General features: G+C 38.6%; 5 protein-coding genes and 2 long non-coding RNA genes across 9 annotated transcripts; 3 read left to right on the top strand and 4 right to left on the bottom strand.

Annotated features, from left to right (window-relative positions):
- Positions 1 to 27: 27 nt before the first annotated feature.
- On the top strand, positions 28 to 2,544 carry LOC113506124. The gene is made up of 2 exons (XR_003401695.1): positions 28 to 189; positions 293 to 2,544. It is a non-coding gene; the product is annotated as an uncharacterized LOC113506124 (long non-coding RNA).
- Positions 2,545 to 2,638: 94 nt separating this feature from the next.
- On the bottom strand, positions 2,639 to 5,350 carry LOC113506121 (2-methoxy-6-polyprenyl-1,4-benzoquinol methylase, mitochondrial-like). The gene is made up of 7 exons (XM_026888973.1): positions 4,951 to 5,350; positions 4,252 to 4,401; positions 3,704 to 3,839; positions 3,360 to 3,498; positions 3,132 to 3,220; positions 2,908 to 3,019; positions 2,639 to 2,833 (listed from the first exon to the last, which is right to left on the bottom strand). Exons 1-7 carry the CDS (start codon positions 5,117 to 5,119, stop codon positions 2,732 to 2,734), a joined length of 897 nt encoding a protein of 298 aa, XP_026744774.1. The 5' UTR covers positions 5,120 to 5,350; the 3' UTR covers positions 2,639 to 2,731.
- Positions 5,351 to 5,603: 253 nt separating this feature from the next.
- Positions 5,604 to 8,322, top strand: LOC113506123 (protein GUCD1-like). The gene is made up of 5 exons (XM_026888978.1): positions 5,604 to 5,696; positions 6,011 to 6,197; positions 6,359 to 6,449; positions 6,666 to 6,853; positions 7,207 to 8,322. Exons 1-5 carry the CDS (start codon positions 5,678 to 5,680, stop codon positions 7,394 to 7,396), a joined length of 675 nt encoding a protein of 224 aa, XP_026744779.1. The 5' UTR covers positions 5,604 to 5,677; the 3' UTR covers positions 7,397 to 8,322.
- On the bottom strand, positions 6,229 to 8,670 carry LOC113506125. The gene is made up of 2 exons (XR_003401696.1): positions 8,289 to 8,670; positions 6,229 to 6,820 (listed from the first exon to the last, which is right to left on the bottom strand). It is a non-coding gene; the product is annotated as an uncharacterized LOC113506125 (long non-coding RNA).
- Positions 8,671 to 10,493: 1,823 nt separating this feature from the next.
- Positions 10,494 to 20,727, top strand: LOC113506122. 3 transcript variants are annotated; one of them, XM_026888975.1, is made up of 5 exons: positions 10,494 to 10,598; positions 18,100 to 18,249; positions 18,920 to 19,033; positions 19,334 to 19,525; positions 19,764 to 20,727. In XM_026888975.1, the coding sequence occupies exons 2-5, from the start codon at positions 18,109 to 18,111 to the stop codon at positions 20,037 to 20,039; spliced, it is 723 nt and encodes a 240-aa protein (XP_026744776.1). In that variant the 5' UTR covers positions 10,494 to 10,598; positions 18,100 to 18,108; the 3' UTR covers positions 20,040 to 20,727. The 3 variants fall into 3 exon arrangements, with proteins under 3 accessions (XP_026744776.1, XP_026744775.1, XP_026744777.1); XM_026888974.1 differs by lacking the exon at positions 10,494 to 10,598 and adding an exon at positions 12,121 to 12,212; XM_026888976.1 differs by lacking the exon at positions 10,494 to 10,598 and adding an exon at positions 16,581 to 16,644.
- On the bottom strand, positions 13,925 to 16,068 carry LOC113506119. The gene is made up of 2 exons (XM_026888972.1): positions 14,477 to 16,068; positions 13,925 to 14,278 (listed from the first exon to the last, which is right to left on the bottom strand). Exons 1-2 carry the CDS (start codon positions 15,567 to 15,569, stop codon positions 14,013 to 14,015), a joined length of 1,359 nt encoding a protein of 452 aa, XP_026744773.1. The 5' UTR covers positions 15,570 to 16,068; the 3' UTR covers positions 13,925 to 14,012.
- Positions 20,728 to 21,228: 501 nt separating the features above from the next.
- Positions 21,229 to 24,552, bottom strand: LOC113506118 (peroxisome assembly protein 12-like; the record flags this gene model as incomplete). Its single annotated transcript, XM_026888971.1, has 6 exons — positions 21,229 to 22,519; positions 22,597 to 22,682; positions 22,771 to 22,912; positions 23,531 to 23,754; positions 24,150 to 24,352; positions 24,432 to 24,552. Coding segments are annotated over 6 exons (888 nt in total), but the record flags the coding sequence as incomplete, so codon positions are not given.
- Between the last annotated feature and the right edge of the window lie 835 nt (positions 24,553 to 25,387).

Below are 25,387 nucleotides of genomic sequence, written 5' to 3'. Positions count from 1 at the left end.
TTACTATAAATGTGTAATTATTTATTGAACTCTTAAAATAATGCAGGTGTTTCTTCTCTGCACTTGACACTAAATAAAATGTAATGTATGTGTTTGATGGCAGGGAGAAGTATCCTACATCCGCGTGAAGGAGGACTACGGTGGCGGCGGCGGAGGTGGCGCTGACCGCTACAGCGGCGATCGTGACAGGTGACGCACTTATGACTTGGCTTTCGAATACATTGCTTTGGTATATTACATGCGTATGCAGCCAGCCTGCCTCTGCCACGATGTCTGACGCGCGCTCCCGCAGGTCCCGCTCGTACTCCCCGCGGCGGCGCGGCTCGCCCACGTACTCGCCGGTGCGGCGCAGCTACTCGCGCTCGCGCAGCCGCTCGCGCTCGCACAACTACTGAGCACAGGTCGGTATCGCCCCCTCTGATCCCCGACACCAGCCATCGCATATCCATTCTGTACCGCGGCAGGCCGACCTGCTTGCTACTCGCTATGCAGACTTGACCAATTTATATTGACGTCACTGACAGGTAGTTTTGAAATTATGATCTCTATGGATATTATTGCATTCCATTATTTGCTCAAATGAAATGTGTACATAAATAAATGTAAGTTTATAAATAACAAAGACAATAATATCACAAATACAAGAGCAAGTTATAATTGTTGTTAACTAACAAATAGACTAGTTTGTTACCCCTACTGTCTTGAGAATGTTACATGAGCTAGAGATATATTTACAGTACTTGTGGAGGGATTCACTGGATATAGCAGTTGACTGCTAATTGAGAATAACACTGGACTTACTCAGGACTTAGTTTTGAACATATCACTGGACATACTCAGGATTTGAGCAGGTTTGCAGGATTGTTTGCAACATTTAAAATTTGTTTGCTACAAGTTGATTTGGCTTCCATTTTAATTTGATCGTTTTATGGGAAAATTACTTTAATTCAAATAAGTTATGTTCTCTCATTAACTATCCTAGACAGAGGGTTTTATAAAAACGCTCGACAGATTTATTATTTATTGAATTCTAATGTACCTACTATTGTTTTGTTTTTATTATTTTTTCATTTTGTATATCTTATAATCTAATTTCCTCAAAAGACTATCTGGATTTGGTAAGATTTCGCTCTATCATTGGATTTGGTAAGAAACCTTGCCAAGACTCGCTGTCCCTATCGTCAATACCAGCACAAAAGCTATGTTACTGGAGCGTCCATACACTCGTCTTTACCGAGCCCCACGCCCGCACTGTACGTGACGCTTGCTTCGTTTTAGGTTGCGTTTTAATGGCTAGTTCTATTTGCCCAATAAGCATTTTGGTTCACGCTTCTTTATTCATCCAGTGTAATAAAATATTGTGTAGATGATGTAAGACCTCTGCATGAATGCACATACCGTTTAAATTAAACATTATTGAACCAAAATGTTATCATCCAGGCAATAACTAATGAATCGTAAATAAAAGCGTAACCTAAAAGCCATGATATTGAAGTGTTGGTGAGTGCATGCGGAGCGGGTGCAGGTCGGTAGGGCGAGTGGGCGGAGTGGGACTGAGGCCTTGTGTTCCACAGCGGGCGCGGCGGACGGAGAGCGCGCCGGGCTGGCCGGCCTGGCCGCCCGCTGGCCTCGCCGGGCTGGCCGGTAGTACTGTAGCAGGCCTCGGGGGCGGGCGGGCAATGCGTCTATTAGATAATAAATTCAATACGATGACTGTTTATAATTAAAAGCATTTTCTTTTGTTTCATCCACTGTGGATTGGGCTCGTTGGATGTGCTTGGCTGGAGGTGTGAGTCAGGATGCCGTATAGAGGCCTCGCGTGTAGGATCGGATCGGACCGGACCGCACCGGCGGATCTCTGGCGGACATTTGAATATTTGTCGCGTGGATGTAATGTTCCCTTTCGGATGTTGGATTTCGTATTGGATCGTTGACGATCGGAGCGGCCCGGCGCGGTCGGCGCCACGCAAGCTCCGCGCTGGATCAGGATCAGGACCTTTGGGTATGAATATTCAAATTAATTGCAAAATAACTTATGTTGAATGCACGCTCGGTACAGAGTATTAATGTTTGTTTGGATATCCTTAACTCACACTTTATTTGCTTCTCGATGTCTGCCGTTTATTTATATTAGGCATAGGACGGCGATTCTGTTACGAATTATGAGAGAAATTTTATATTAGCTTTGCTCATTAGTATGTTAGACCTAACATTTCTGTGTCATATAAAAATAATTAGCATGCTTTATGAGCTTTCATACAACCTACCTGCGTGAGAGCGATACGAGTCGTATGTATGGGATTGGGTGACAGAGAATGGATGACGTTCTAAAATTGACATATTATGTAAGTAATACAAATTGTAATTATGGGATGTGATGTTTGTTAGGAACGCGGAAGTTAATCACAAATTGTATTGTAATGCGCGAGTCGACGCTCGATATCATAGATGTAATGTGTGGAAATATTATGTAATTTAGATACTGGATTTGCATTCCAAAGACCAACACAGTTTGATGGACTTAATAAATTCCTTACAAAAGAACTTCTGGTTTCCTTGTCATCACCTTTTTTCCTGTCCTGTCTGCAGTAAAATACTTACTTAATACGTTATTTCAATAGGGAAATAAAACACACTGTGCTATGACTATACTTATATAAAATATTAACAATTAGATCTTAACAACAACAATACCGCACGAATCTCTGTTCAGTTGACGCACAGACATACACTATAATTTAAACCCTGAGTGTATAGCGCACGTTCCGAAAGTAAGGTTCTCGAATGTCACCTGCCTGAAGCCAGCGTCTTCAATCATCGACTTGAACTTCTCCTATGGTAAACAAGGAAAAATGAATAAAGATTCTTTACAATTGGCATACAATGGTACTTTGTAAGAAGCCATACCTGATTAGGAAACTGTCGGATACTTTCGACGAGGTACTGATACGGCTTCCATTGTCCCACAAATAGCTGGCCCAAAACAGGGATAACTTGGAACGAATACTGGTCATAAACCCTGAAAACAAGTTTTATTTTGCAGTTAATATTTTTGAACAGAATTTAAAAAAGTAAAAAGCAATTTTAACTGAATGGTATTTAATGTTAAAGTTGATGTGTATTTGACATACCATTGTAATGTGCTGTTGGGTAACTGACTAAATTCTAAGCATAAGAAACGGCCACCAGGTGTCAGCACTCTATACGCCTCCTCAAGGACCTGCATAGAAAAAGGTACCTAGTTGGTTTATCGAAATACATGGCGATAAGGATCTGACTTTAAATTCGCTGAATAGGCACAATATTCAAGTGGATCATTGCTAGCAACTCTAGCAAGGACTTAATTTATAATAAGCTACCTTATCAATATGAGTGCAGTTCCGGATGCCGAACGCGATGGTGTACGCGTCAAAGCTGTCGTCGGGCAAGTTGAGCTTCTCTGCGTCGCCGCAAACCCAGGATATGTCCACACCACACAACTCAGGAGTAAAGCCTAGCCTACAAACATTGAGTATGTCACAAATTAGACAAATGATGGGAGGAGCCCATCAGCTCAGTTTTATGTTTTCTATACCTTTTCTGTATTTATTTTTAAAAGGCTGCTGAGTAGAAAGAACTGTAACTCTGTTTAAGACCTATCTGTACGCTTAGTTTGCAATAAATATTTTGTCTAAGTAATTTCTGAAATTCATTAGTCACATACTTGAGAGCCCTCTGCTTCCCAACATCCAACATAGCTTGGTTGATGTCGCAGACGGTCACGCTGCTACGGGCGCCCTGCGCGCCCTGTGAGGCCGGCAGGTTCTGCAGGTACTTTATATATCTGAATGTTATATCACCTGAAACAAACAACAGTCAGGAAGACTTGCAACAAAGTGATAGACCACTAGAAGCTGTCAAATTTTGCATTTGGGCTATCTGTATTAAATTATTTAAAAAGACGTAACATATAAAGTATCTATTAATAGTCACAATCAAGTATTTGAGAAAGGATTTTTTAATAATCTGCTTTCCATAAGGAAATGTTGAGTAAATAAATATTTTTAAAAGTTACTGCTTACTACTGGGGTCGCAGAGTATGTGGACTTTCAATAAAAAATAAATAATGCTATATGTATCAAGCTAGATTTATCTGTTGATACTATTTTTCGTCACCAAGGAAGGGAACTTTTTACCTTTTGTGCTTATTACCTGTTCCATAAGCTAGGGTGTAACCAGTTAGTCTTCAAAAAATTAGTCTGGATTTCTTACCAGTTCCACCAGCCATGTCCAGGAGTTTGGTCTCAGGAGTGGGAGCCAGCCTCTGCATAAAGATGTCCTTCCAGACGCGGTGTATCCCCATGGACATGACGTCATTCATCAGGTCGTACTTCTCAGCTACAGTCTCAAATACTTCATGGACTGTGAAAGATAAACAATTATATTATGTTACTGATTCTGAATTCGTTTTTTTGTGTCTAACACAAACAAAAAATGGTTTAATTAGAAAAATCTCCCACCCAGCACATCATGTACAGTGACAAAGTCAAGACAAAATCGTTAGAATAGGTTCGATTCACATCTAAGTTTGTGTGTTGAGCACAAATTTGTGTCTTAGTTTATTGCCTAATACTCTTAATACAAGCTAAGCTAAGCAAGAGACAGGCTGGTGTTGTGTAAAAGTATTATTGATTCAGTTAAGGTTCTAAAGTCACTTATTAAATACGACGACAACTCTTATAGACAGCACCATTATAGAATTAATACTTTTTTCTTGACTCTATTACAGATTCCACCAAATATGTTATACTAATATTTTTTGGGTTAAGTTTTCATTTTTTTAATAGCCGATATTTTCTGACTACAATAGGAGAAAAAATTAAACCAAAATTTTATAATTCCCTTACTGATCATCATCTGATCATACAAGTTAAATAAAATTTCTAAAAAGGTCCTCAAATAGCTTTTTACCTTTTTTGGTCTTTTCCTCCTCTTCCACTTCTTGAAATCCGAAATGAGTCTTGCCGGGTTTCATCTCCTCCACTGTTTTTATTTGTGTGGTCAGTGCTCGTCGCACTAGTCCTAGCTGAGCAGCACATCTTATACTTAGAATTTTAGTAATCCCACTCCAGAACGCCATCGTTTAATTCTGAAAAACCTAAAATGCCGCTGTCATTCGTAGTCAGTCAGCTGTTTGTCAAATGTGCGTTGAACTTTTTTGCATGTTTCGTTTGACACAATTGAATCTTTTTAATTCAGACATGACTATTTATACATGTATAACGTAATTTCTAAAATTATTATAAAAATGTATGTTTCATGTATGATGTGTCTGTTTGGGTGTTTTTTGTAACCACTCTCATCTAGATAGATTGTAGTTGGTTTTATCCGAATGATAATTAGTGGGTAGTAAAGTTAAAATATGCTTCCAAAGATGATAAGCCAAACCACATAAAGACAATGAAATAATTACAAGGCCGTGAAAACAGCTCAGTGCTCGGGCTATATCATAAAACAACATTGAGCTTGAAGCGAAACGCACGTCCAATTTCGGACGTCAATGTCATAAGTGTCACAACAAACTTGTAATGAGTCAAATTCATCGAAATTATAAGTTGATAAACAAACAGAACTATACAATGATCACATTAATGTGACAGATTCCCGTAGTGCTGAAGCTGGTCTGTCTGGCTAAACTATGGAAGCGCAAGACGAACGTAAGCAATACAGGATTGAATTCGTAACAAAATTCAAAGTTCCAGTTTTACTATTTATGAATTAACAACTATAACTGCTGTTCAACTAAAGCTAAAGCTACAAAATTCTTAGACTAAATTAATATTTATACAGTTGAATGTATGTATATTCCATAAAGATTATGTATCTTAAATTATATTAAAGTATATATAATTTTCATAACAGTTGACCACTTCACAATCAATTTAAGAAGAACCAATTATTAAAACACTGGGGCTGCCCTCTGATAGACAAAACTTAGTAAAATTGTTCTATAATATAATAATGTTTTCAGAATACATTGAGCACAGACTGGATCACTTCACACAGCGCTACAACTGGGACTGCGGGGTGTCGTGCGTGCTCATGCTGCTGACTCCAGCACAGAGGGAGGAGATGCTGGACAAGTTTGAGATGATCTGCCGCGAGGAGGGCTTCAACCAATCCACTTGGACCATTGACCTGTGTTATTTACTCAAGAGGTTGGGATAATATTAAAAAAATTGATAACAATTGATATGAACTTGTTACATTTAATGTTATTTCACCAATGTTTAGCAGTCAATCAACAAAAAACTAAATTTGTTTGATATCAAAGCCCTGGCATTGAGACTGAACATCTAACAGCTGATTGTGTCAACAGGTTTGGTATAGAGCACCGCATGTTTACCATCACACTTGGAGTCAATGAAAACTACAGCCGGCAAGGGTACTATGACAGGATTATTCATTTGGTGAGGAACAATACTATGCATGTAGCACTAAACATGTAGCCTGTAATAAGAGGTCTAAGCCCTTTTTTATCTTAGTCTAGTTTACTCCAGAATATTTGCCAGGGCCAGAAAAACGTTTGATTTTACTAAAATCCCTCTAAATGCTTTTTCACAAAACCTTCCAGCCTCATAAAACCTTTCAATTGTTAGCTCTTTATTGACAAATCTTCTCCGCAGGACCGCGAGCGCGTGAAGCGTCGCTTCGCGGAGGCCAAGGCTTGCGGCATCAGGGTCTGGCAGCAGGCGCTGGGCCAGGCCGAGCTGCTGGCACACGTGCGCTCGCGCGGGCCCGCGCTCGTGCTGGTGGACGCCGGCCTGCTGGTCTGCCGCCTCTGCAAGCACAACAAGCTCAAGGCTGAGTTCAGGTAACATACTAGGCTGTCAGTTTATGTTAGCGGAATATAATTTAGGCCTGTGTGAAATAACAACACTTTAAACCCACGATGCGCGACGTGTCGCGGGTTCGATCCCCGCGAAGGATAAGCGTTTGTGAGATCCACGAATGCATTTTTTGAGTCCGAGTGTCTTTGTGCAAGTGAAATTTATGTTTGTAAAACCCCCGCGACACAAGGATTACATTTCTTAACGCGGGAGTCGATTAATAAAATAAAAAAAAGTAACCAATACTTCAGCTAGCGACTATTATCTCGAGATTTTTAATTCTTGCAAGAAATGTTGTCATAGGTAGACGTAGTGAGTAGTAAAGCATGTTGCGCAGACGCTGCTTCGGCGGCTCGTACTCGGGGCACTACATAGTGCTAGTGGGGGCGGGCGGGGGGCGCCTGCTGTACCGGGACCCGGCGCGGGGCCCCGGCCTGTGCGCCGTCGCGCCCGCGCAGCTGGCCCGCGCCCGCACCGCGCCCGGGACCGACCACGACGTCATCCTCATAGACCGCGACTACAGGTAACACTAGCGGCTGCAGGAACACTGAGGACGGACTCCACACATCATGTGTTACATGATAGGCGAGGGGTTACAGCATCCCTACAAACACTGCCTATAAGACGGATAAAATAAACAACGCCAACCGTTAACAATTCTCACTATTTCAATTTGGTGTCGCCTCTGGCAAGGTTGAAAACAAGTAAAGTTTTAAATCCCATGATGATACACTTGAACAAAATATTTGAATGATAACTGTAAGTAATTTAGAAATTTAACAAGCTTCTATAATTTAGAATAAAACACAAGTCTGAAAAATGTGCAATCTTTAATTTATTATTTGTTATTTTAATTCTGTGTAAAAATCAATATAGTAGTATCTAATGTATGCGTACAACTAAAGTTACTGTTCTTGACGAAATTTAACTATAATTTAATTATTATATACATAGTTAGTACCTACTAAACAAGTAGAATAAGTGTTGTAAATTATTATTTTTCTTATTAATACGTCTTATATTATTTCTTATAAAAGATAGAACATACTATATTCGATATAAATTAATATTTTTTATTATTATGTAATGTTATTTTATTCAATTGTTTATTCTAAACTATTAGGAAATACAGGTCAATTACAAAATGTGGTACAATTTGTTTGTAAGGGTTATAAAATTATGACAATTGGTGGTATTGGCGTTAAGTATTATATTAGGGTTTTATTAGTTCCTAATTATAATGTTCAATATTTAATGGTACACAATGGCAGTTTTGAAACAAGCAACAAACAAGGCAGCAAGAATGAAGCATTTACTTCGATTAAGTATAATATATGTATAAGCATATATTATAGGTATGCAAAAGACATGAGGATATAATGTGTAATATAATAAGTAGGTAGAAGATTTTTTAGTCACCTCAAATGAAATTAAAGCACAGTGGTGTATGAAACTGTTATTTTAATAACCCACATAAACATAGTTACATTTCCCTAATGTATAGTTTCATTTTACTATCAGCAGTCACGGTTCCACGCACATTCAACATGATAAACAATTAAATTTGTACACAAGTGACGAAAAGACTCGTGTATAAAAATACACAATCCACAAGAAATTCTTTATAAATCCAATACGCAACTGCGTACATACGCATACAGCCGGTGTTCACACTGTACTGTACTTAAAGAGACTATTCAATGCATAGTAGACATAGTTAACATAAATCGTCTCTTTATAAATAAACCAATAAAGTAAGATATAGGTTTAAACAAATTCTTTTTTTTTTATTACCAAAAAGGCATCTACATGACAATGTCAATTGAGTTCCCATCTTTATTCAGTTCTTTAGTATTTGACATCTAAAAATCTCTCTATTACTGTCTATTCTCGGGAACTCCCCGAGCTAAGTCATCTAGCGAAGCGTGCTAACACATTGACTCTTATCCTTTAAGTATAAGGTTGAATTTTGTTTGTATATACTTTTTAGATATTTTTGTTTATACAATCTTCATTATTCCGACACGTGCCTTTGTATCAAGGGCTTGGCCTTGACCTAGGGAAAAGGACTATTAGATAGAAACTGTTAAATATATGAATCATTGAATGACGTTTAGGTAATCTTTAAAATCATGATGTCATATTTTGGTAAACATTGTGTTAAGACGAGTAAGGCTATTGTTGATATATAACATTAATTACTAAATCTTGTGCAATACAAAAGTACTTCTTTTTTGTAAAGGTATGTTACCTGTTAAATATTGCAACAGTTTTAGTACCTAATTATGTCATGTATTTCATTATTTCGTATATGCAGTTGAATAGTCAATTAATTATTACTGCGCAAATATATTTTTGCTATTTAAAAAGGTTTTTATTATATTTTGTTATTCTGAACAATTCCTGTTTTACTTCCTTGGCACCCTTTCCCACCGTTGGTTATTTATTAATAATTATAACCCAATAGGTTTTAGAAGTTTCCAATAATCGTAATAATGTTGTAACTCCTAACGCAGGGCCATGAAGGTCAGAAGATGTAAATCAGAGGAAGCTGTGCGCAGTATCTACGCACTATGTTTAATTTGCAGATTGGGGAAATACCCCGATAATAGACAACTGAACTCTTTACCTTATAACCTTCATGTAAGAGCAATAAGTTTATACGCGTTGTCTCTTTTACTCTGACGGTCTAAACTATATGTTAAAAAGAGCACACTAAATTGATTAGGTAGTTTGTTATCATGGCTACCCACCCACATGAAATATTTTTAAGGGGGTATATGTAATGTTGAGTGATCCTTTGTCCCTTTTGTTAGATTTAATATGTTGGAATGAGTAAAAGAGCACAATATGTTTCAGTAGTAGCAGGGTTTTGTAAATGTAAACGCTTTCTCAATTATAAATATACAGACAGCAAAAAAAGAACAGGTACTTGATAATACATAACTTAAAAATAAAATTGATCCTTTAATTTCATCATCGGCGTAGCCTTTTCCCAACTATGTTGGGGTCGGCTACCAGTCCAACCGGTTTCAACTAAGTACCAGTGTTTTACAAGGAGCGACTGCCTATCTGAGCTCCTCAACCCAGTTACCTGGGCAACACGATACCCCTTGGTAAGACTGGCTGTCAGACTTTTTCAGCTTCTGACTATCTGTAACGACTGTCAAAGATGTAGGATTAACAGCCAGGACCCACAACTTAACGTGCCTTCCGAAACACGGAGGAACTCGTTATGACAAAGATGGTCACCCATCCACGGACCAACCGCGTCAAGCATAGCTTAACCTGTGATCGAATCACTTATGCGGTTACAGCTTAGCCACGACGAGAGAGTCCTTTAATTTGTGATTTGTAAACATGTCATCGAACTTGTACATACATATATACATATTCAGGGACTTACCTACAGAAATTAGTCAAGATTAAGAATGTATGCAACAATATATAGCTATTGTGCTTATGTAGTTTACCTTAGTCATTTTACTTATTATTTATCCTTTAAAAAATCTACTGTTGTGACTTGCATGCTGACTGTCATCGAAACACCTCACCTTTCTAGCCACGTGATTCTGGTCTCTAACCTGTTGCAATAGTCGCTATTATTGTGTGATGCGTTACTCAGATCCGTCGCGTATATAAGTTGAAGCTTTTGACTCGCCGCTTGTTTGGGGTTGAGTGCGTGAGGGTGTGTGGCGATCTACTGATTGATAAGGAGTATCAAAAGTCGTGAGTACTTCTTACATTTAAGTGTGATAAGATTTAGTGACAGAAAAAGTAACCTTAATCACATGCTTGAGTAAATGCTTTGGTATCGTACCTTTCTAACAGAATTGATATTAAAAATAATGAAACGAGATTTTCGGTAGGTAATTTTGTAAGTAAATTGCTTCGAGCAAGAAATTATACGAGATACCTAGACAAAGAATGAATAGAGTTCAGAATTAGAATATAGTTAGTTAAACCTAGAGTGAACGATTAACTAGATACATTTGCCAACTGTGAGTGCATTAAACTGTTTCAAGAATAAGTTCGGGGGTCTATGACCTGTCTTTGACGGTCAACACTCAAGAGCGACGCGAGGAGATGTAATATGTAACAAGCCACGTGGATTTTATTGCCACCTTGCAAAGAATTTAATCATTTTGATAGTGTAAACAGATCTTCTATATCGACAAAATATTTTTTATAAGTGTTCAACACATCGAAACCGCTTTGTCGGAACCGAAATAGAGGTAGCGCCATCTAGTATCGTTATTGTGAAGCTCAAATCTAACATGAAAACGATTATTAATTTTTTTTCTACGGACAACAGCTAACCTTTTTTTTATTAAAATAAAAATAAAATGGTGGGACCTACGTCGTTTTGTAGTATACGAACTTAAAGTATATTAGAAATAAGATGTGTTGCGCTGTACAAGCCATTAACATTGCATTAGGAAAAAATGGGTAATATTTTCCAGAGTTTACTATCGCAGGTATAGAAGCGTTGGCAATAAGTATTAGCATTGTGGTAAGTACCTACTCGTGTATAGAGCACTAGCTAGTAAAATAGTTAGGTCTTCCTTAGTTTAAATTTTTGTCCGCGGCATTGTAACTTAGCTACGGGACAATGGAAAGAAAATGATTGAATGCAATCTACGCCCTAAAGAACTAAGGCCTTAACTGTCCAAGCGTGTGAAAAATTGAAAAGAAAGTCGTATATACGAGCTAAATATATTGCCGGGAAAATCTTTACGCGTGCTTATTAGTTCGAGCGACGCGACGAAACCGCATGATAATGACGCATCCGCAAACAGGTTAGGTTTTATTACAAATCGATGTTTTAATTGTCTGACAGTGGTTAATTTATGAGGATTTTTCTTAGTATTTAAACGTTTTATAATATTTATTATTTTAATTAGGCGGAATCGAAAAATTGGTGCCGTGCCGCTTTTGAGTTCTGGGTACTACTCCACAGAGGACTATATATTGCGGGCGAACAGGGGTGCTAGCTATAGTATTTTTGATGCTCATTATGATTAATTCGAATAACAGTATTAATTACTTGAATTTGCTATCGTATATTGTAACTGTAATGTAGAATATAAGACCCAGTGGACAGAAAATATTATGACATTTACGGGGAAACCCCAAGTAGCGTTTTAGTTAAGATTTTTTAACAAATAATAATAATTTTATTAAGATAAGGATGATTGATCAAATGACGATAGTAAGCGGGAGTATATAAAGTTTATTGAATGTAGTATTTAATTAGTATCGCAGTAGAGAGGCATCATGTTAACTATGTTTAGTTTGTTGGCATTCCTGATCCATTCATCAATATTTGTTGTATCAGATGGGGTGAGTACTTATAAAACTTTGTGAATATGTGAATGGAGGATTTACTTAGTATAAGATAAACTGTAGTTCTATAAAAACTTTTGCGTACATTTCAAAGAAGATTGGTCCATAGCAGATATCAAGTCCTAACCTAACCTAACCCAGACCATCTTTAATATAAAGTGTTTAGATATTCAATTTTCCTTCTTATTTCTTTCTAATACGTCTCAACTGCAAAAATCTTATCACAAATTATGTTGTTTGTTAAATTGTCACTATGCTACTTTACTAACGCCTAAGTACATTTCTTGACTTAGTCGGCAAAAAAAATAGCTCACGCATCAAAAAGTAAAAAAAATATTCAAAATTCCCACAATTTTTTGAATTGTTATTTCAATAGGCCTCCCTGAGACCCTCGTGTACCTGGCAAACGTAATCTGGGGATGCATGATCTCATAGTTAGTACCTACCGCAATAATACAACGTAATTCGAGTCATAATTTATTCTTCTTTATTTTTTCTAAGGACCTCTTAATTATTGTGAGATAACTGCATCGTACGGGAAAATAAAGCTTCAGTAAAATCGAACTCATGTAGGTCATGGAGATACGGCTCTTGCATAATACTACCAATACAATTTGGAGTCGCCGCGTGCGGTGTTCCCCTTTCCATGACCGGATGGAACCTCCTTATTTACGCTCAAATGACACATTTCTAATTTTTGTGGTGGGCTAGGGGTTAATTGATTCCCACGGTATTGTTTGAAGGATTGAAAAGCATTGCCATACACTTACAAAGAAAAGCGCATGACGTAACACAGCGGCTCAGGTTTAGTCAGTAAGAGCCTGACACTATCCGAGAGATTCCCTCCCCTGAACTAGAGGGTGTCTGTGAAGATACCCCACCTTGCCAAAAAAGGGGTTAATTGATTGGATCCGAACCGGGACCCTGAGGCGCCACTATTTTGTTCTTGCTCTTATCCACTACGCTGATGTGAACAATCACATCCACGGATCAAATTGTCTCTGTTCGTTACTAGTCCAAGACAGTAAAAGTACCTAACTTTCCTCATGATTCTTCAATATCACTGATAATTTGATCAGCAAACGCAAAATCGAGCTAGTATCCGGAATTGGAAAGCCTCCACATGGACAGAATTCTTTGCCTGGCTGTGGAAAATCTACCTACAGGTTCGGATGCGGCTAAATTAGCTAAGCCTTTTATAAAATAGATAAATGACAATAAATTTAGTACCTTACGCTTGTTTTCGCGTGTATATCGATTCCCAGCAGGATAGTTTGACTCATGCTGAGGATTTATTACTAGACAATGACGCAACATAATGTACGCTTGCTCAGTAGATAATTCGGAGATTTTATGAGTCAATCGTAATCATAAAGAAATATGTATACTATAGTCTTTGCGCTGTAGCATGGTGCGGGTGACAGTTTCAGTAACATTTCGTTTCACTCTTGAAAGTTGCCGCGATTTACAAATTATGACTAAGTATTTCAGCTGTACCACATTCGCAATATATTAAATCATTAATAACTGTAGTAAATTAAATTAAACCCAACCAGAATGTTCTAGTCTACAAATAAAATAAATAAAATCAAATTGAATGAAAAATTAAGCAAAGTGTTATGCGTATAACGTAACGCCATAGACGTATTTAGTGATGGAAGGTACTGCTACGATGGATAGTCGATATTTTTTATAATAAAAAACGTATATTGAGCGTATATCAATTTTTGTTGTTAAAAGGTCTATAATTATACAACAGAACATTTATAGGGCATGGTTGCAGAGAAAAAATACATTTTATTCGTCTAAACTCATGTCAGAGTCAGTAACATCTGAATTCTCACTCAATTCATCATCTGAATCTGTGACGGATATTATTAACGAAGACTCAATTATGTTGTCAATATGTATGTCACGATCCCAATCAGACATAATATCCCTTTTTGTTTTATTCACGACCTTCGACCAGTCTTCAGGATGAACATTGTTGATGGCCTCTTGTAATAGGGCCAACATCTTATTTGCCGTAAAGGGCGGCGAAGTATTATTTCTTGCGGCGTGACCTAAAAATAAACGAACTTATGAAAAAAAGTATTTCAATTCAATCAAATAATCATTTATTTCATAAGTAAGTAATACAAAAAATTACTCTTGAAATACGTCTAATCTAGTATCTGGTAATGTTTTTAAACTACATGCTACGATCGGAAAGCTGTTTTGTTTATAAAGCTTCAAAATGGGAATTGAAATTAAAAGCATACCTTTTATTTGAGCCCAAATCAGCTCAATAGCATTATACTGGCAATGGTAGGGTGGTAGTCGAAGGACCTGGTGGCCTTTTTCTTTTGCTATCTCGTCCAGAGCATAGGTAGGAGTTGGTGGCTTATGACGCCGGATTAAGGCAATAAGCTCCGTCTTTAACATTTTTATATCCGCTGTAACTCCGTTTTCACTCAGCCACTTCACCAACTCGCTTTTGCGGTTGGATTGGTTTGGGGGTTTATTAACTTGTACCGAATGGTAGGGTGCGTTGTCCATTATTATGGTCATAGGCTCTTTTAAATTATTTAATAGACCTATGAACCAATCTTTAATTTTTTCGTAGTTCATCTCCTCATGATACTCCGTAGTTTTTTTTGACTTAAAAGCCAGCAAACAATTAGGGACGAATCCACTTGCTGTACCTGCGTGACAAATAATAAGGCGTTCGCCTTTGCCCTCCGGTACTTTGGTACTCGATTGTGCCGTATCGTCGGTCCAACTTTTAGCCACTGTGTGGTTGGCGTTTAGCCACGTTTCATCCAAAAAGACAACTTTGCTCCAATCACTTATGTTTTTAGCCTTCCTTAAAAATGTACATCTTGCTAGGGCAATGTCAGTCCTCTCCATGATAATCTTCCTTTTGTTAACTTTTTTGTAAACAAAGCCAATATCTTTTATAACTTGCCGCAACGAAGTAATACCTCCTTTGAACAAGTCAACTTCTTTTAATGATTTTAGAAGCTTGAGCAATGTGGGTAGCTCCATTCTTCTATAATAATCATAAATATGATTTCTAATAGCAACCCTAGTAAAATCATCTAAATCTGTGATTGGCTTCACCTTGGTCCGCTTTTTGTTGGGTGTCGATAATTTATTTTCAGACATCCCATCTTGGCCGATTTTCTCACGTGTTATACGCGAAACAGTATTGCGGCCAATATCAAGAGCTTCGGTTACTCGTTCTACAATTCGATTCAATGGTAACAACGGTCCATTATTTTGTTGTTCTCTTTCAAAGTAGTCTCGGAGGCGAACAACAAGCTCCCTGGCCTGACTACCCAAAACTGTTTTTTTTTTTGTATGCTTAGGCATAGTAATAACAACAAATTCAACCAACAAACTTTAACAAATAAAACAACAAACTTAACAAACTTATAACAAATAACAATTTAACAAAAATGAAAACAAATAATGAAATCGTAATACGTGTCAAGGCGCTAGCACTCGTATTCGTACTCACAGCATCGGAGGAGTAAACAAAATGGCCGCCGCGCCATAGAGCAAAAATGTTGTCACGAAAAAAAACAAACCCGATTTTCATTATTTTATATAAGAACAAAGATAATTATGTAGCCTTAAAACATTTATATTGACAAGTTTATACATGTAGTTACACTGCAGAACTGAATAACACACTAATTTTCATAACAATATTTAAAGAGAACTAGGTTTATGCCGCGAGTATCGTTAGCGATAAAAATGAATTGCATAAGGTCACATCCCTAGTCATGTGGTATTGACAGATGTCAACGTCATACAGGTAACTGTCACCCGCACCATGCTACAGCGCAAAGAGTATAAGTACCTATTGTTATCTTTGTTTATGCATTTTTGTCTTCCTCTCAACTGGGTTATTTACATAGGTATGCGAACAATTCATTTGAAACATTTTTGAATAATATAGAATATTCTTATTGCGTTTAAGTTTCATCTCGCTGCAGATGTCTGTCGTGTTCTATGCGTATGTTAGTTTAATTTTTTATTCTTGTCGAAATTTCGGGAGCGCCTCTCTTTCGTCTATCCTGTAGGTTGGTATATTATATCCCTTCTATTTAAGGGAAGAAGTTTTGTCCAATCGTGTTATCATTAAATTCTTATATAATAATATGATTTTTGTCACAGAAAAGTCCCCCGTTTTCCCTTAACTAGGTTTTCCAAAAAGTTCAATCCACCTAGATCCTTATAACTTTAATAAGTCTTCTTAGTTATCAGGCCTCCTAGTCACTCCACTAGCTCTATCTTATCCCCGTCTCGACCGAAACTAGTCATAATAAAAGTGAATTTCGTAAACTTTATGATTTTGGTATCTGCTATCTTGTGATAGCGTTATCAATAAGACGCTAGTACATGTTAGAGTCGCAGTCGTGCGCCGCGCCGGGAACAATAGGTATGTGTTATTAACACCATTATCATAATAATGAACTGCAGGCAGTGGCACCGATAGAAAACAGTATGTAATGCTAAGTTTACGAGTCGTGTGATCTAGTTTTAGAATATTTTATACAAAAGCCTGTTTTAAGGAGTAAGAGAAAAAAAACGATTTTTTTGATAGCCCTGCATTAGAATTCCGAATCTAATAGGAGTTTTCTTCAAGTTAATTCATTATGCAGTTGTTTTATTAGTTTTGTAGGTGTTTGACTTAATTGTATTGGCTTAGATTGTTATTGGGTTCCTTAGTTATTTCTTGGAAAAAGTTTATTCATTTGTTATTTTAATTGAGGGCATTTTCCTTATGCCAATTAGTTTCATGTGTTTAAGTAATTATTCTTAATCAGCCAGGGAGAAATATAAACATCTTTCACTAATTCTTCTGCCTGCTTAGTCACTATTCTGTGATTCATAAATTATTGTAGAAGCTATGTTTGTAACTTGACGTAATACACCGGTTCAATGGTGCAGGTGTTGGTTAACTACTCACATAATTATGTCAGTTAATATACGAACTATGCCTTTATGTGACCCCAGTGACCTTTATATTATGGCCTATCATTGGCGTAGAATGTCCTAACCTTTTTGGTCTTTATGCAAGGTCTCGTGACCTATTCTACATTGTATTAGTATTTGCATTAAATTGTTTTTACTATGTTTTACATATTCTAAAACTGGCCAATTTTTGTCTAAGCACCACACTATTTTCTACTCTAAAGGAGATAGGGGTTCCTTACCTAAAATACGTGAACTTAAGTAATATTCATATAATACGGAGAAATTATTTTTTACTTAAAAGTCGTGTCATTCAACTTTCTAGAAAGAGATAAAGTAACGAATTAATTTGATAAAGGTGTACTTATACAAATCAGTAAGATGTGTGATACATTATATTATAATCGGTTATCGGAAGGTGCGGCGCTGATCTGATTACAAACAAACAAACAAGACGCCACAATGATAGTCCTATCGTATAATAACATGGTTACAGACAGGTTCAGGTCATGGGGTCTTTAGAGACAGAATGGCTGAGAATGGACTTTCAATTCAGCGTCACCGATATGCCGAAAGGCAAATCAGAGAAGAACGAGTTTATGATGGAGAAATAGAAGAGTATTTCTTGAATTTACTTGTGATAACCTATAGCTTAGCCATAGATTTCGTGGCATACAAAAAACTTGTATGCCACGAAATCTGTCTCGTTGCGATATAGATATATTTAGCAAAACATACTAACTAATTTAACTTTCAATTAAATTAATCTCTATCTTAAATTCGTAAGGAATCCGGATTAAACGGAATTATCGTGATTAAGGATAACCAGGACGAAAAGAGAAACCGGTGTTACGCCTATTAAAAAAAAATAGACTGGGTCGAAAAACATCAGCTTATAGTTGGTAACCACTTGTTACAGAGATACATAATGGGTCGTACAGTCCTGAACGAGAGCAACAAGGGCCTGGTGGAGAACTTCTCCATCCCCGCCGAGCTGCATGAGCGAGACGGCAAGAGGTTCGCTAGCTTCGGTACCACTGTGCCCATCCACTGCTGCACACCAGAACAGGTGGGTGACAGAGAGAGGCAGATGTATTTGTAATTCGGCATCTTTGTATCTTCATTTTAAGGAGACAGTCCAGTTCCAAATATTTTTCTTTTTATAATGAACACGTGCAAAAGTAAGAGGAAACATTCCGGTTATGCTCACTTCTTTTTTGCAATTTCCAATCCTGAAGTGAGATTTTGATATCTAAGTCAATCACTCTGAACAGAGGAAGAGGCAAATGTTCGATATTTCTATCTTCCGGTCTAGGTATCGCGGTGGGTTTCCAGGAAATTCAAGTCACATGCACAGAGACGAAGAAAAATAATAGGGATGGTGACTGGATATAAAAAGAAAAAAATCTAATGAGTCCCTCAGATAGATAAATGAAAAATATTAGACACGTATTTTCCTTTTTATGAAAACCTAAAATTGACAAATAAATCTTTAAAGTTTAGGAGCTGGCTTGTGACGTAACGATATGGTAACTCAATCGTGTCGACACGCGTCAGTTTCATTCACTGTAATTTGGAAATTTATGTTTGCGGGACAAATAAAATACTACGTCTCCATTATTATACAATAAACTACAAGACGGACACTGGTAAAAATGTTGTCATCATCCCTATAGCTTAGGATCACAATAGTCAGAAGGCTTCTCCACATTCCGACTAAGTATGTGTTGGTGTTGCAGGTGGCGGAGTTCGCGAACAAGACGCACCACTACTGCGACGTGTTCACGGAGCAGGTGCTGGCGCCGCTCGACGAGCTCGTCTACGTCAGGATCGACGAGAACACTGCCGAGAAGGTAAGACGCGCTTTGTATTCTTAACGTAACTTATAGTTTCTTGCCGGCTCCATATGAATGACACTTTAGAACCGCGCAACTGGAGTCATTATGCTAACGTTTTGAAAGGTCCTGGAAAACGGCCTTCTTGAAATTAAAACCTTTGATTTCGATTCCATGAAGATACGGGCATACGGGATGTACTCAACACCTTTGGAAATAAGAGTTTTCTGTTTTGGAGGTTCTGTAAGGGCTGTTATTTCAGCCTGCCACACATGTATATTAACTACTACAGTTTGTAAGTGCCGTATTTTGTTGTAGGTATTCATCAACCGCAGTAAGCGCATCCTGCTGGTGTCGAGTGACGGTGTGCTGGCTCAGTGGCGCAGCGCCCCGACCTTCGAGTCCAGTAACAGGTTCCTGGCCGGCACGCCCATCGTCAACAAGGATGGCGACCTCGTCTCCGTCGTCACCGCCAGGAAGGGGAACCACTACGCTGTCTCTACCTTCGAGGTGAGGTCACTTTGACGACAAACCAAAACTAAACTGATATTGTTAAATAACCTTAATGTCTTCTCTCTACAAATAGAGAAATTTCAATTTATAAAGACAAACTTTAATTTCGATGCAAGCCTATGCACACTGCCGGTCGCAACTTATCGTTTTACCTAGCAGAATATTTAAAACACGTATGAATAGAAAAAACACTACCAACGGGTGACTAGTCTACAAATACCCTCCCTTATCTCAGGGTGAAGGCGGTTACTTCGAGACCTCCCAGCCGTGGAAGGTCCTGGACCCCCCCGAGGGCGCGGCCGTGTACGGCGACCGCTGGTTCCCGTCGCGCGAGGAGGTCCGCGCCTACACGCTGTCGCTGCCGGGCGCGGCGGTGTCGGCGGGCTCCCCGCCCGCGCCGGTGCTGCACCGCGGCGGCAGCGGGCGCCTGGTGCTGGCGGACGCGCGCGGGCGCCAGCTCTCCCACCACTACCTGCACGGGGTCGCCACTACCGACGTGCAGTACTTGTAACGGGTGCCCAGCTTAATTAAGGAAGATAGTGTTGCCAATTTTGTATATTCTGTACGGATTTTATTGAAGTAAATATTTTTGATTGATATTTATTTTAGGTAAGTAGACATGAAATATAACATTAATCAATGAAATATATTTTTCAAGTCATTGTTTCTTCAAATAATGTTCGTTAATATGTTGCTATAGTTAATATGTTATCACAACGTTGTCAGTAACGCTGCACTAAGCTCGCGTTGAGAAGCATTTGGTGTGTTGTACGTTTTTCTTTCGTTCCCTGCATGTTTCAGGAGCATTGTTTCATACAATGCCTCTGTCATATCCCGGGGGCGACAGGAACACATATAACATAACAACTGCTTCTCAATGCACGCTTATTGTATATAAACTGACATAAAACTACAAAGTTTGACAGTATTGCTACAAGTGTACTTCACTTATATCATGTTTTGCAATTTCATACATTTTTTACTTACAAAAAGAACTTTTAATAATTAAATGTTAAAATATATATTTTTGTAAATAAATGTAAAGTATAAATTATTTAGATATTTGTAGTTTTATATATTGTACTGGAAAAGTTCAAATGTTGCCATGTCAATCCAATTAGTATTGGGTATATTGTTTCTGTGGGCAATACAAATACAGGTAAATGTAAATATGATGGAATAAGAATAAAATACATTTATAATTTAATATTTGTTTTATTACAAACAATAACATGATACATAAGTCACCATTTCATCACCAACTTCTTTTAGCGAGCAAATATAATAATAAACTTAACATTTCACACGATTTTACTAAAGACGTGAATATAAACTTTAAGTAGATGTCATAAAGTGTTTATTCAAGTACCGAAGGAGTATATCTTAACTGTACAGATACGTAATACTACAGGTTAACATCAGACATATTAATACCATCCCTCGAATACCTACAACTATTTAAAAACTTAACTTCACAATTATCTCTACCTGTATTGTGCCACTTTGGCCAAGTAACCCATCTACAATCGCTAATCAATAAGTAATGACATTTCGCTTTGATAGATCACGTGACTTTGACCTGTCATCGTGTCATCTATTGACATAAATCATTGTACTGATGCCACTTGGTTACAGAGGCAAGTATACTACATCACCATTATCCATTTCATATTGAAACAGTCTTTAAATTCCAAAGCAACTTCTCATATCTAAAACTTCCACAACCATTAATGACCATAACACAAATTTTAATTTATAAAACATTTTTCTCACAACATCATCCTATTGGTCGCGTGATATAAAAACATCAATATATACAAATAAATTATTATAATTAAGTCAATTGAGCTACTGTTAAATCAAAATTTGTCATCATCACACTTATATTTTAAAGGCCTTTGTTTGTGACTGTGTGCGGTGGTCATGCTTCTAAGGCTGAACCAATTGTGATAAAATTTTGGATGTAGCTAACAAAGACAAGATAGGATAATACAAGATACATAAAGATTCTTTTTATCCTGAGGAATGTAGCCTTCTTAGAGTATGAGCAAGCATCAATGTATATAACAAGCAGTGGGTAACACTGCAGGCTGTGGCTAGTTAAAAATATGGCAACATTTATAATTATTTTTTACTTAAATACAATGTAATAGAATTGAAAATTCAAAACTTCAGTCAGAACTCGAACCAGCGACTCTTTACCAGCGAAGCTAACTATTATAACTAACCTACCCATACGCGATTCAAGAGGAATTCATGTCTTATACTCTACGTTTTCTATATCCCTAAACACGACTTAACTTGCACCTTATGCTGTGTTTAAGTGTGTTTGTATGTGTTTTACCATAAGGAGCTCTGAGGGTAAGGACCCTCAGAGCTCCTTATGGTAAAACACTAACAAGCTAATTCTCGTAGATTTTAATTTAGTAACGAAACAGTAAAATGTTATTCCAAATAACTGGGTATGTTACCAGTCTTCAAAAGTCTCGACCAACACATGTCATGTCTAATATGTAATATTTAGTTATTTTTTATGAACAATTCACTAAACAATAAATCGCAGTTCTTTGTGTTCATTACAAGCTATCGGCTTAAAAAGAACTGCGATTTTTTTTGCTTTATAAAATCGACTAAATGACCTATTAGTCGATTAGAATATCTACTCGATTACATCTAAATCGTTTAATTAATTAGGCTAATAGAGACAAACAGTCGAGTATTGACGTTGCACCAGATATTGACTATGTTTTTCGATTTTACAATAATCGTTTTAGTTAGGTACCTTCATTGTGCGCTTGAGCTAAATCCACAATACATTATGTTGATAATATATTCAGTTCCTACGTTTCTTGACACTCGTTACTACATAGTTAGTTGTGCTAGTCGATGTAGAGCCTGACGAGCGAGGTCTCGGCGGCGGGACAGCGCGTGACGGGACACGACGAGTGCGCGCGGACGTGACGCGAGATACAGATGTAGCAGAATATGTAGCTACGAGGAGATAAGTGACAATTAGAATGAAAGAGTATTGAAGTTATGTAATTTTAATATTAATAAAGAATGCTTACCCAGACACAGGCAGTACTGTAGGTATCTTCCATGATTGAAGGCATAAAGGACACTTGTTTTTCCAACGCAGCGCTTGATCTTCACGCTGATATAAAAGGAAAGGAAGATATTAGTATATATGATTTTTGGAAGGACGTAACACTTTTGTTTCACTACAAGTGTGTAGTGTGTACCTTGGGCGGCGGCGGCGTGGGCAAGGCCTGCTGGTGGTCTGCCCTCGCGCTCCACCAGCGCAGCAGCTGCACGCAGAAGGCGCCCCACTCCGCGCCGCGCAGCGCCAGCGAGCCCAGCGCGGGCAGCGACGACACTGCGGACCTGTAGCACCGACAAACATACCCTAACCCATTACAAATAAGGAACGGATAGGTCATCACGGGAAATACCCGAGTCGAGTCGAGACGCGGTTTCGATTACCTTGTAGGACAAGCATATGTGTGATTCACGTATGCTTCTGAGTCTGAGTGTCTTTTTGCACGTGATTTGTATGTTTGTGAAATCCCCCGCGATACAAAGATTAAAATCCATAATCTGGCAGTCGTTTTTTAAAGAATAAAAAAATAAAAGTAGGTCGCGTTCTGATAAAGATTCGTGTGCATTAGGCAATATATGAAAGAGGTTGAACTCTCTTGTCCACTATACGCGAAAATGGATGATCGGCGTTGACTGTTCTCTTTTTGCAAACATTTCGCGTGCCAATTTTACTTAACGGGTACCAAGTTTAAAATGAACACAGAGCATTGAAATGAAACTACTTTTACGGATTTTATCGCGGTTTAATTTTAGATTTTAGTTCCCGACGTTACCTTTGCAGGTATCATGGTCACAGGCATGCCGCGATAAAATCCGTAAAAGTAGTTTTATTTCAATGTCTAACATTCGCGTAAACCTAAAACCACTATGAACACAGAACATTCAGTATGTATACACACGCACCCGATGTCCCCGGTGACGGCATGCCTGAGGGTATCCCCCCAGCCGCCGGCGTCCTCCCGCGGCGGCGCGTCCCGCAGCGCGAGGCGCAGCGCGGCCAGCGCGGGCGTGGCGCAGCGCGCGCCGCACGCGTAGCGCGCCAGCACCAGCAGCCGCGCGCACGCCGAAGCCGTGTGGACTACCGCGTACGAGTGGACCGCCACGCGGCGGGCGCGGTCTGCACGAGACTGACACAACACACCATACAGGCATTACATATGATGTACTGTATGATGGCTACGATGTAATCGCACAAATTGATCAATCACAGGCTAAGCTAACTAAGGTCCGTGGGTGACCATCTATGTTATACGAGTTCCATCTTGTTTCGGAAGGCACATCAAATGTGGGTCCAGCTGTTGTTCATACTTCATTAGCACTAGTACTTAGCTGCTTCCAATTAGGCTAGAAGCCGACCCAACATAGTTGAGAAAAGACTAGACTGATTATGATGACATTTATTGACCACGCAGAAATATGGTACAAAAAAAAATGAATAAGTGCCATGTACCTTTAAATATGACGCCAATCGCAATTACCAACACCTATATTATAAACCAAAACACCTTGGATTTTGGTTTACCTTTCCCAACCTGCCTTCCTCGTTGTCCTCTCTCCACCGGTCCACAACCTTCTCGACCTTATCCCTGATGTAGGGCAACAGCACCAGCAGCGCCAGCGAGGCCTTCTCCAAGTGCAGCGGCAGCTGCTGCCCGCTGCTGAACTCACTGGAGCTGGAGACGGGCACACGCAACAGACCGTAGAAGCTTTCAGAGAACGAAGCAGCTGAAATTTGTATAAAAAACTTGATTAGCTCTGTCTCATAGTTTTGTCTACTAGTCTTGGGTAACTACAGGTGACTCACCATAATGTTTGAGGTAGTAGTACTGCAGGCAGCCGTCGAACAACAGATACAGCTCATCATACCAGTCCACACACCACCCACACTTGTTGGGGTATGTCGCCGCCAGAAACTGAAAACAATACTATACATATGACATAGCAGAACAAAGAATCAAAATCTGTAACAAGTGGTACACTTAAAACATATTTTATTATGAAGACTTGTGTACATTTTCTCAAGACCCACAGGCAAATCGCTGCACTGTCTTCTCAAGTAGAATACCAGTGGATGTTGGATGATGGATGTAGGACGATGGATGCTGGATGCAGGATGATAGATGTTGGATGATGGATGATGGTTGATGGATGTTGGATGATGGATGTTGGACGATGGATGTAGGACGATGGATGCTGGATGCAGGATGATAGATGTTGGATGATGGATGTTGGACGATGGATGTAGGACGATGGATGCAGGATGATGGATGCAGGTTGGTGGATGCAGGACGATGGATGCAGGATGATGGATGCAGGATGATGGATGCAGGATGATGGATGCAGGATGATGGATGTTGGATGATGGATGATGGATGCAGGATGATAGATGTTGGATGATGGATGTTGGTTGATGGATGTTGGACGATGGATGTTGGATGTTGGACGATGGATGTAGGACGATGGATGCAGGATGATGGATGTTGGATGATGGATGCAGGATGATGGATGCAGGATGTTGGATGTTGGATGATGGATGTTGGATGATGGATGCAGGATGATGGATGTTGGATGATGGATATTGGATGATGGATGCAGGATGATGGATGCAGGATGATGGATGCAGGATGATGGATGCAGGATGATGGATGCAGTATGATGGATGTTGGATGATGGATGTTGGATGATGGATGCAGGGTGATGGATTTAAGGAAGATGTTATAAGAAATATGTTAAAATAATAAAAAGTAAATTTAAAACAAT

Source organism: Trichoplusia ni (genome assembly GCF_003590095.1).
Source record: "Trichoplusia ni isolate ovarian cell line Hi5 chromosome 1 unlocalized genomic scaffold, tn1 tig00000312_group0, whole genome shotgun sequence".
Lineage (NCBI taxonomy): Eukaryota > Metazoa > Arthropoda > Insecta > Lepidoptera > Noctuidae > Trichoplusia > Trichoplusia ni.
This window is presented reverse-complemented; position numbering and strand designations above follow the sequence as displayed.

Coding starts and splice junctions, on each gene's coding strand:
- LOC113506119 (XM_026888972.1), bottom strand. CDS start 15,569: ATGCCTAAGCATACAAAAAAAAAAACAGTTTTGGGTAGTCAGGCCAGG. Junction 14,279..14,476: donor GATTTGGGCTCAAATAAAAG/GTATGCTTTTAA, acceptor GTTTATTTTTAG/GTCACGCCGCAAGAAATAAT.
- LOC113506121 (XM_026888973.1), bottom strand. CDS start 5,119: ATGGCGTTCTGGAGTGGGATTACTAAAATTCTAAGTATAAGATGTGCT. Junction 4,402..4,950: donor GGAGGAAAAGACCAAAAAAG/GTAAAAAGCTAT, acceptor TATCTTTCACAG/TCCATGAAGTATTTGAGACT. Junction 3,020..3,131: donor CCCAACAGCACATTACAATG/GTATGTCAAATA, acceptor ACTTGTTTTCAG/GGTTTATGACCAGTATTCGT.
- LOC113506123 (XM_026888978.1), top strand. Junction 6,198..6,358: donor CTGTGTTATTTACTCAAGAG/GTTGGGATAATA, acceptor TTGTGTCAACAG/GTTTGGTATAGAGCACCGCA. Junction 6,854..7,206: donor AAGCTCAAGGCTGAGTTCAG/GTAACATACTAG, acceptor CATGTTGCGCAG/ACGCTGCTTCGGCGGCTCGT.
- LOC113506122 (XM_026888974.1), top strand. CDS start 12,147: ATGTTAACTATGTTTAGTTTGTTGGCATTCCTGATCCATTCATCAATA. Junction 18,250..18,919: donor ACTGCTGCACACCAGAACAG/GTGGGTGACAGA, acceptor TTGGTGTTGCAG/GTGGCGGAGTTCGCGAACAA. Junction 19,526..19,763: donor ACGCTGTCTCTACCTTCGAG/GTGAGGTCACTT, acceptor CCCTTATCTCAG/GGTGAAGGCGGTTACTTCGA.